This window comes from Ptiloglossa arizonensis, chromosome 9 (assembly GCF_051014685.1).
Source record: "Ptiloglossa arizonensis isolate GNS036 chromosome 9, iyPtiAriz1_principal, whole genome shotgun sequence".
NCBI lineage: Eukaryota > Metazoa > Arthropoda > Insecta > Hymenoptera > Colletidae > Ptiloglossa > Ptiloglossa arizonensis.
In genome coordinates this window covers 21,493,595-21,504,573 of record NC_135056.1, presented here as the reverse complement: position 1 = coordinate 21,504,573, position 10,979 = coordinate 21,493,595, and the positions used below count along the sequence as shown (strand labels likewise).

The 10,979-nt window shown below is 44.1% G+C and overlaps 2 protein-coding genes across 9 annotated transcripts in view; one reads left to right on the top strand and one right to left on the bottom strand.

The window, feature by feature from the left end:
• Positions 1-1,210: 1,210 nt before the first annotated feature.
• Positions 1,211-5,999, bottom strand: Gkt (tyrosyl-DNA phosphodiesterase glaikit). The gene is made up of 7 exons (XM_076319655.1): positions 5,864-5,999; positions 5,695-5,778; positions 4,490-5,612; positions 3,852-4,394; positions 3,561-3,762; positions 3,355-3,479; positions 1,211-1,351 (listed from the first exon to the last, which is right to left on the bottom strand). Coding segments are annotated over exons 1-7 (2,106 nt in total). The 5' UTR covers positions 5,892-5,999; the 3' UTR covers positions 1,211-1,350.
• A 4,331-nt stretch (positions 6,000-10,330) lies between these two features.
• Positions 10,331-10,979, top strand: part of Trpgamma (Transient receptor potential cation channel gamma) — a 71,346-nt gene continuing 70,697 nt past the window's right edge. For 6 of the 8 annotated variants that reach the window (XM_076319622.1, XM_076319625.1, XM_076319620.1 and 3 more), the window contains exon 1: positions 10,331-10,765. In XM_076319622.1, coding sequence (XP_076175737.1) covers positions 10,750-10,765 — 16 coding nt within the window. In that variant the 5' untranslated portion in view covers positions 10,331-10,749. The remainder of the gene's footprint in view (positions 10,766-10,979) is intronic. The other 2 variants (XM_076319628.1, XM_076319627.1) reach the window with 2 other exon arrangements.

The window sequence follows — 10,979 nt, the reverse complement described above, 5'->3', positions numbered from 1 at the left end:
GACGGCGTTTCGTCGCTCGTTTCTCGCCAATCCAGCGCTGTACCGCTCGGCTAGCATGACAATGGATCACAGGTGTACCGACGCGCGATTAAGAGTCTCATTTTGGTAGAGCAGGTCCGTAGCCGTGCACCGTTGCACGCACACGTCGTGATCACGCACAACTCTCGTTCGGTGTTCTCTTATCTACCGTGAGGTATCTCGAACTCTGGAACGTGAGAAACGACAACGTTTGAACGCCGTGGGCAAACATCGTTATGCTTTTACGAAATGTCTACGTTTGTCATTAATATTGCGCACATGGAAGTTTTCGTAACAGGGTGCGGAGATTCGATGCCACGAAACGGAGCGCTCGATAAAATGGAAACTGCCGGGAGATAACGATCCGTGGATTGCGGGAAACCGTTCGATTCGGGAAACACCGGGAGGTACGGTTTGCAAACATCGAGAACACGCGTTCGACGGAGCCGCGCTCGTTTACGCCAACTGGCAGTGGATCGTCGACGAACGAACGTGACGATAAAAATAGCTATCGATGCACCGCGTGCATCGCGTCCCGCGGCGCTGACGAAATCGGTGCACTCCTCGTCCAGGGTGATCGCGACGGGCAGGAAGGATAACGCGGCGATAGTGTCGAGAACTCGTCGGAGAATATTCCTCGGGGGCTGAACGGAACCGAACGAAGGCCCGAACGCAACGGTGACCGTACACCGATTCAAAATTTCGAGGGAAACCTACTTTCTGATACTTTCCCCTTTGAGAGTTTCGGCGATTGCGACGCGAGGCACGTTCCCTGTTCGTGGTGTTGTTCGAAAATATCGCTTCCGAAACTGCGACGTTCTTTCCCGAAAGGTTCGCAATGCGCCACTGTGACGCGGCTACTTTTCGGTTTGGTGGTTCTTCGTCGGTGACAGCGTGCTTCGATCCCCCTACGGGATATTCTTATCGTTCCTCGAGCTCTCGATAGAGGCAGGCTGGGAATCGATGGTCGCGCAAGCCTGCCGGCAGTCTGTCGGTCGGAAAAGCCGAGGACGCGCGACCCTGTGTGTTCCGCGTTCACTGTTCACCGGCACGTATCCGCACACGCTCTGCGCGAACACGTACACAAAACGCACACCGAAACGCGAGGGACGACGAGGGCGACTAAGAGGTGTCCGCTCGTGTCGACGACATCTCACGAACTGGTGGTGACCGACGTCTTCCCGGGTACGTCGTCGACGTCGTCGGTGGCAGAAGCGCCGGGACGTCCCTTTTGAGAAGTCGCATCTGCGCCGAGGACATCCAACCGTGAAGCCGGCTCTCCTAGTGGGAGACGAAGCCTCATCGCGCGTTGACGTCAGAGAATCCTTGGCATCTGGTTTAATGAAAAACCAAACTCTGTTGAATATTCTAGGCGGTCTCGGGACGACGCCGAGTATATTGGGTTACAAACGTTACGAAAATTACTGAAAAACAGAATTAACGATTCCGAGAATAAACAAAACCGTTCAGTCGATAACCACTTCTAGCTACAAATGACGATCATGGAAATTTAGAAAAAGAATCGTCTCGGATCCTGCATTATTCATTCTTTGATTTGCAACGAAAATCGATATACATTTAATTACCCGCTTCAGTTTTAGAAAATATACCGACTCTATAATTTGATCCATTTACGTAACTCCTGTCGAGACACGTACCTCCTTTTACATCGATTTAATCGTCCACATTGAGAATAATAAATTTACCGCCAACGCATGTGTACCTACCAATTTTCCAGTTTACCGAATTTTAATCTAGTGCGTACAATCCGAGTAAATAAGTAGAACGGTCGTGCGCGAACGTATCCGAATCCGTCTAAGGACAAGGTTGAAACATTAATAGATAGTCGAGCAAATGATAAAAGTTACATGGATCGAAGCTACGAAAATGAATTGAAAACCAATGTCCTTGTCCTTTATGTTTTTCGCGCGGTGATCCATGAAACACGTGGCATCTGCTTTTATACTCAATGGGATATTACGTAGATTAATTATAAAAGAAAAATGAACGTACGCTTTCTCGATATTTATTAATAAAATGCCGCTTTAATATCGTGGCGCATTAAAGAGGAAATAGCGATGGAATAGAAGCCTGTAAATCCGGATTCGCGTATTTATTGTTAGGGTATCGTTACATCTTTCGATAATCGTGGTGTTCGATCGTTGTAATTGTTTCAAATTATAATCGCAACAAAACCGATGTAATTTTGGTTTCTCTTTCTTTTTCCTTTGTAAAATGTCAACGGGAACAGCATCGCTATCGAAATGACGTACTATCGATGTGACGTACAAATTCGCCATAATAAAGCGATGCACGGAACACTCGTAAAATGGTTTTCCGAAAGCAGTCACGTCTGTGTACTGACCGAAAGTAATGTTTACATTATTATATAATTTTTGAAGAGGAAACCCGTAGATAAGGGGATAAGCGAGCGATAAGGGGCACAAGTACAGGTCTTGACGGTTTACGAGGTATGCAATTTTAGTTGCAAATGTGTCAAGAATTTTTGTTCTTTTGTATATGAGACTACCGTTTTGTTAATATAAACGAATCGTAGTAGATATTTCATAAATTTTACTAACTTTTTTTTCAATTTTCTCGACACCGTTTAATTGTTTCGTATCGGTACGATAATTCCGAGGATTATATCGAACAAATTTTACGAGCTTGCGAAAGGCACAGTTCTTATCGCAAATTTGCATTGAAATCGATCTTGTTTGTTTGGCCAGCCCTTCGATTGCACGATACCTAGCGAACGGTGAAAATTTTGCTCCCTCGTTACTCCTTCGCCAACAATGGTCTCAAGGATGATTATAAATCGATGATCTGGATTGTTTGTGGCTCGTCTTGCGAAACGCGTGTAAATATAATGTGTGTAATTGCTGCGCAGGGAAGAGCAAGCACAGGTTCGTTAAACGTTATTTGAAGGCGAGGCATGCGCTAACGATACGATACCACGACGGAAAGGCGCTGACCAGGAAACGCTTTCCTACTGATGTTTTATGGAAAACGTGTGGCCCGCGAACGAGCGCGACCACGAAATCGGCACGGGAACAAATCGAGGAATAAAATCACGCGCGACGTGGGAATTTCTGGCATCGTAAAAATTCTATTCTATCAGTGACCATAAAACGAATAATGATCCAGTGAAGTACGCGGCGATTGCTTTCTTTAGAACATTTCATTGATCTATATTCTATCGAAGCCGAAAAAATGTATTTATTACAAAAATTCACTTGTTTCGTACATTCTATTTTCCATAATTTTTTCTTAAAAAATATACGTAAATGCTTGAATATAAATTTAGTAGAATAATTGTAGTTTTCAAATACTGACTAGAGTAAATCCATGATAAATGGCTTATCCTCAGGCCCGTATTTAGTTAGAGGTATATCGTATGGAATAGGAAAGACTGGTACTCCCGGATCCTCCTCTTCAACCGGAAATGTCGTTGATTGAGTCTAAAAAAAATATATATATATATATATTTAAACAAATTTATCTAAATAACGTTAACGTTTAGCAACGATATCTTTACGTACAATAAATTTTGGAACGAATATAACACCAGCTTCGTAACTCATAATATAATGCACATTCTTATATCTTCCCCACGCAGATTTACTTAAATTGGCACTGGTAAGAACGAACCAAGAAATTCTCTTAAAGTCGGGCGAGAATCTTGTATAAGATTTAATATGCGGCATCGCTTTGTCTCTTGCCATGTGCGTAGACTTCCACTGACTAAAGAAATTGTTGGATATTTCAGATACTAAACGTCTAAACGTGACCAAGTATAAACATGATACGACTGTTTAAAAGCTGAAGCTTACTATAAATAAGATTGTAGCCATTCTTGTTTCGAGTGCGTTTGAATACCGTAAGGTAGACAACAAGATCCAACTTGAGCATCGAAACTTTCTTTGTAGTTTTTTAGAGAAGGATAAATGAAGTAGAAGTTCGGATAACTTTTTAATCCTGACGTTGTTTCTTTCGACATCGACGATATTATATCTGTTTCGAGCCAATTATGACAGTTTTGACCTAAGCTGCCGATACTGGAACTTTGTGCAACAATTGGCCACTGTGGTGCATCTGGAGGTAATGTAACGTGTTTAGAAAGAACAGCAGCCAACTTTCTATGTCCCCAAGAGTCGTGGTGTAGATCTCTGTGGCCTCCAGGAACCGAAGCCAGGAAGAATACATTTACCGAAGAAAAGTCTGCCCTTCGGATGGTGCATATCCATTTCGTCAAAGCTGCCAGATTATATTTCATCAGATAACTTACTAGATCCTTCCTGAAACCCGTAGGTGATTCTCCATGACTATAAGTTGCAGATTCTGGCAATGGCGGAAGGTGCGGCGATATCCAAAGTCTGGTTAAGACAAAATGCAACCAATTGTTTATCCGCTACAGTTTTTCTTTTGGAAGAAACAAATAGAAAATGAGTTTTAAAATTATTTCACAGACCCTTGCGTCCTATTTTCCCAGTCATCTACGTACAAATTTGCGGTAGATACAACAACTCGTATACCGTTATCTTTATATTTTAGAATCATGACTTTAGTATGATGACAACCGAACGGTGTTGATAACTGTATAGGTATCATGGTAATGTTTGAGCCTATTTTCTCATTGTCTACCCTTTCTCCAAATAAAATTAACATATCGGTACTCTGACCGGCCAATAAATATTGTAAACATAACCATCCAACGTCAACCATAAAGTTGATTTGTAAACTAGAAACAATTTCTCCTAGACTTTTGTCTAAGATTTCGGGAAATGTTATAGAAAGCCCTTGATCGTACGTTTCCTTTAACTTTTGAATTCTTGAAAAAAATATGTGATACGGCGCCGAAAGAGCATATTTCAGGGCAAATTGTCCTGGTTCGACCACCGATACTTTGAACCCGTGTTGCTTCATCGTACGAATAGCTATGTTTCTCATTTCTTCTCTGGACTTTGCAGACTTACGCGACTCGAACGCTTCGATCAAAGATGTTTGGTTCCAGGAACTAGAACTCTGCTCGCTACCTGAACTTTCGTCCATACTTTGAGAGCATTCTTCGATATCGCTTCGATACTTGCTACAACTTGCCTTTGACTTTTTCTGTTCGCTTTGATCGTCGTTAAAAGTACTATTATTTCTCTTTGTCGCTTGAGAAGAATAATGTTCCTTCTTGCTTTCTTTGACTATTTCAAGACTATTAAGGTCTTCCTTTATCGCATCCATATGGCTTTTCATCGTATCGATAGAAGATTTACAAAGTGCTCCTGCTTGGTCATCCATTTCTTTTAATTTATTCTCTCTCCTTTGAGTCATAACTTGCTTGTGTCTTTCTATTTTATCTTTTAAATTCCGACCAACGGTATTATCTTTGTTCAAACGCGTAGAAGGCGCAACGGTACGTTCCAGATTCGAATCTTTCGTAGAAACCGATGCACCGCTTCCACTGTTGTTTTTCTCCTTTCTTAACACCATTTGCAAGACGTTTAACTGATTTATCAAAAGCGTTCGATCCGGGCACTCGAACTCAAGGTTATCAGGTATCTGTATCTTCGTATCTAATTGATTCGCTACAATTTCTTCTACTAAGAGATTGAAAAAAATTGTTTCTTTACTGCAGTTGAACACTTATTCCAGGGTTATTGAAAATAAATAATTTTTACTTACAATGCGGGTGTGACATCTCGTTGAAATGAATTGGATTCTTGCGGTAACACTTTTCCTTGTAGGGACATAGCTTTTTTTGTAGACCTTGTACGAAATATTGTAAGTTTCTAAATATCATATTGATCGTAACCTTAAAATTAATAAATTGTGTATCATAGAAGGTACTTACCACTATTATTAGAAAAATTCATTGCCATTATATCGATCACTTTATCTTATCAAACGGACAATCGATCTCAAATAAATACAAACTTGCACATAACAAGCACAATTATTTTTTTTATAAAGTTGTCGAATTTTTAAGATTCGAAGTTACCGACAAAGGAAACAGGTGGCACCACAATAGCAATAACGGAAATATAATTCGAATTGAAATTAGTTCAGTCGCGATACTGTAGTGTTTATAGTTGGTAAAAACTTTTTCGAAATAATGTAAAGTACATGTGAAGTAGTATTAAATTTACGAATTAAAAGTGATTATTGACAACTGATATTGATCACTGACAATATTGCGTTAAATCAATGTGAGAATTTGTTAAAATTAACTGGATTGTAGCGAAATAGTGGTGTTTTCCGGTGTTTATAACCATCAAATTTGTGAACTGTGACACGATTCCGTTGAATAAATTCGTTCAACTGACCATGTCAGAAAATGAAAAAAGGAACTAGGTAAGTCTATAAATTTGACTATTAAATCTTGATATTAAGAGCTTTAGAGGTACCTTAGCGGTAAGTACGCTAATTTGCTTTACTAACGAATCTGCGTACGACTTTGATAATATTCTAACGCGAAGGAGTGTACGATGAAGCACGTAAACGTATTTTCCATTGTGAAGTTTTTCGAGGAAAAAGAAAATGTAAAGTACAATTATTTTGTAACTTTGCTTGTTCATCGGTTTTGAATATTCTTAGAAACACTCGCGTATTCAACGTGTTAGACATAACCAACATGGCGCGTAGAGGGGACAAAGTAGCGCAGGGAACCCCATCGGTGGATTTCAAATATCGTCTTGGTGAATCGCGTTGCGCACTTTGTCCAATCTTATGTTTCGAAAGTAGATACACGGAGAAAAAATTGAAACGTACAACGGGCAGGTTCCACTTGCCAGGAGGAAATAACCGAAAATTTCTTTTCACGGTTAAAAGCTGGCTCGATGCACGCAGTCGTGACGCGTTAACGTACGACGTAAGTTAACGTCGCGAGCAGCACGGTAACTCGCACGTTAGCCCGTTACGTCTATTTTTATCCAATGGCCACCGTGAAATTTATTTCTCTATTTAGCTTTCTTCTTCTCGTTCGCGGCGTGCCGGGATCGACCGGATCGTAATGTTCGTAATTAAAAATGTGAAACGTAATTACCGACTCGTAGCGATTTCGCGATACAATTACAAATTTTGCGTCCTCGAAAGAGAAATGTTCCAAGGGGGAAGAACGTCCAGGAAATGAAACGATCGCGGAGAGTCGAGTTGTCACGGGGAACGTTGACCAAAAGCGATGGTGGACGATTAAGAGCGCCTCGACGCGAAACTGCACGTCCTCGAGGAAACTGGCGCGTCGCGGCACGGCGTCGAGCACCTCCAGTCAATTTTCAACGAGGAAACTTCCCGACCGCGTCCCGGTATTTCTTGCTCTCGACGAACGGGCTCGTAAAAAGAGAATTGTGTCGGTGAATTTCCATTCTTCGAAGAACAATTAAGAAAAATCGACCAGCGAACACCCGTTTAATATGCATGCGCATAATCTAAACGCGACGGTATCGGGTTGATTGAATTAAAAAACCTCACGGACGGAGCCGTACTTTGACCGCGATTTCATGGAAACGAGCGAGGGTAATTCAAGAGAAACGAATCGGGAAACGCAAAGGGCGTTGGTTTACCTTTCGAACGTAGCCGAATTAGAGGACGCGCGGGGACTTTTGACAACACGGAAACGCTTTCCGAAGTGAAATAAATTGCGTTATTTCTACGAAGCTTTCTAATCCGGATCGTGATCGGAATTGAAACGCGCTCGAAGCTCCGATAACGATTAAACGTCAATATGGAAATAAAATATAACGTATCCGTTCGCTAACTACGCACGCGTTGTACGCGTTGTACGCGTTGTACGCGTTCTCGCAACTTCTGAAAATTTCACAGGATAATGGACGTTGTTCGTATTTTACGATCGTTTCGCATATATTTTATACTTGGTTCGTATTCTAAAAGTGGAACGTACTCTTAACTCGGTTGCTCCGTTTGAATCTACTCGACCTAAACGGAAACGGCTTCGACTTATTTATAAATAGGTAGGTATAGAATATCCGAAAAGAAAAACTGTTCGAAATGGAAGGGAAGACGTAACAAGTGATGGGAATCGAAACGGATTCTCCGTAAACTTCCTATTTGCGAGTAAATAACGGGCCTCGAGGAGCTCAATCGGACACACTTGGTACAGAAACGGAATAAGTGGAACGAAACACCAAGGATGAAGGTCACTTGCCTCGAAGATGTCCAGTTTATCGAAGATCCACTTGCTCCGTAAGGTGACGCAGAGGCGAGGAAAGTACGGTGTAATTTAACCGTATGGTACAACGGTGTGATTCGAGTGGACGAATTTTCCAATTATTTCGAGCAGAGATCCGCAATTTTGAAAATATTCTCAGTTCCGTGTAGATACTCGAGCATCTTGCTAAAGTATTCCGAGATTCATTTGCTCTCGCGCGACTGAAATTTTTGGAATTCCCGTCCGTTTTAACATAAAGCTACGAGAATGGATGGAATTTATCGTTGGGATATTTTCCGAGACCGATAGGACGATAGCTAGAACGTGAAATATTTCACGAAGACGTTCCTTTCAATTTCGATGGTTAAAAACGTTAGAATCTCGTCCGTTTTCGAAACCGTGGCGTCGACCGGGACAGAAAGATGGTAAGGGTAGCTTCGACCCTGGAGCTTTCGAGTCGCGGGACAGAAAGTTCTATCGAATGCGCGGTCTATCCTATATCTCGTCTACGGTTCAACTAAACGGAAAACAATTCCCGGGAGTAAGCAGCCGCAATTTGTAATTCTTGCGAAACATCGGTGAAATTAACGGACTTGGTACTTAACGCGGAACTGCTTTTGAAAGGGTTTGCCCGTCAGCTTATGCTCCGGTCGAAAGACGATAATTGGAAAAGCACTCGGTCGTCGAGAAACGTTTGTTTAGCGTTCATGGGGAAGACAGCACTTTCGGGGAATCAACTCCTCGCGACACTTGTATCCGTTATTTTTTATCGTTCCATTTCGTAGATATTTATAGAGTTTCTCGGTGGCACATGCATACTGCACGAAATCTTATTTTGGCTCATATCCGGGTCCGTTGAGGTCAAAGGCGAAAGAGATCGAGCTTCCACGGAAGATTCGGATGTCCAACGACCTCTTTCGAGCGAACGAAACCGAACGAGAGTCGAATACGCGCGATTCTCTCGCACGCGCGTAAGCTAACCGCTAAACTTTGTTTATACTTCGTTACTCGCGCTGCATTACTTTTATCTAGCGTTGTTTCGTCGCGGTGGACCGGAGTTTTCACGCGCTGTCCCGTACACGATTCGTTGGGTCCGTAAGCGATTTCCTCCCGAATTATCTACGAGCGGTTCTCTCGGTTCTTACGTAATCGGCAACGAATTTGGAGAAATTCTTCCCTCTGGGAAACAACGGACTCGTCCGTGCCGCTGCTCTCGTTTCCTCGACACGAGCGAATTCGATTCACCGTTCGAAATCAAAGCGTTCGTACTCGTGGTCGAATCTTCGCAAAGTAGTCCGGTGTACGGACCCGTTTCCAAACGGGGAGACCTCGCCGATCCAACGATAACGCTCGCTGGAAAATGAAGCGAAAGATAAAAAAAAAAAATGAAAATTTGCAACGGAGGATAACTCATCCTCGCGTGTTTTATCACTCGCGGCTGCCTCGCGAATGGCAGGTAATCCGAGACTCGGTCGCCGTTGTTCCGTCTCGCTCGCTCTCGACGTATCCTGTTCAAGGATAAGAGAGGTCGATGTCTGTAAAAAATAAAAAAAAAGAAAAACTGGTACCTTCGCCCGAATGTATCGCGAGCGAGCTGACCTCGATTCGGTTGCATTCAAACGGGTAGTTACCGTACTTTTATTTTTATTATACGGAAAGATTGTTCCGCAATGTTCTCGACGTCGCGGTTTCCTACGGGGCAATATCGTAATTCACTCTGCCGACTGTCGTAGGTAGCGTCGAGGGGCTGATGCGTCGGCCCTCCTCCTTCCGCTCGCGATTCCTCGGCTCGTCCAATTAATTCGTTTTCGAACGTACGTTAACTCAAGACCCACCCAGTCGGTCGAAAATTGTCGGGAAACACGCACGGGGAAGCGAGTCTCGCGGTGCGTTAACGCGCCACGGCGAAGTAAATAATAAACAGTGTTAAATGTCACGCGGCAAAGGCAGAGGGCGAACGCGGAGACCGACCGAAAAGTGGTATTCGTCAGGCTTGCAGGATGTGGAGAGAGTGGGAGAGAAATAAATAGAGAGAGAGATAGAGAGAGAGAGAGAGGAACAGAGGTAGGGAGAGAGAGAGAGAGAGAAAGGGGGTGGGAGAGATGCCGTGCGTCGAGACGCCTCGGTCCGCTCAGTCACCGCCCAGACCGCGCCGCGAGCGATTCATCTGCCGGGGTTTTGCCGCGTTGTTCGGCTGGTTGCTCGCGTCCCGTCTCGGTGTCCCTTCCGGTGGCGATCGGCCGATCCTCGTTACCTCGAATGCATCTCAACCCCTTGTGTCCCCGTGTCGAAGCTCCCGCGCACGTGCACGCGTTTTCCGCCCGCTGGTATTCATTGAGAGAAACATCGGGCGCCCCTCGGTGCCCCGGCGACGGCCGCTGATCCAGGCGTCGCGTGACCGCGCGGTTCCTCGACATCGAACGGTGATACACGGCTCGCGTCGATCGCGCGACAACCTCCCGTTCTGTGAAGTAGAAGTGGTGCCGTGGCGGAGCCGACCGTAACCGATCCTGCGGGAAGCGGTTTCCTCTGGAGGCTCTCAGAAAGCAATCAAGATCCATCGCAGCCCGAAAATGTCGGAAAGTCAAGGTCGCTTTATCCACACCGTACTTGTTCGCGGTCGCGATGTTTACGTCCGTGAAATCGTCGCGGATACGAGATACCCACCGTCGGAGGGTCGGCGTCGCGACGCGACGCGTCGATCGAATTCTTCGGGTTGTTCGCACGCCCGTCTTCGCGGAGATTCGAACTCTCGACGATACATCGTACACGTTCGACGAAGATCGCGTTCACCTTTTACCCT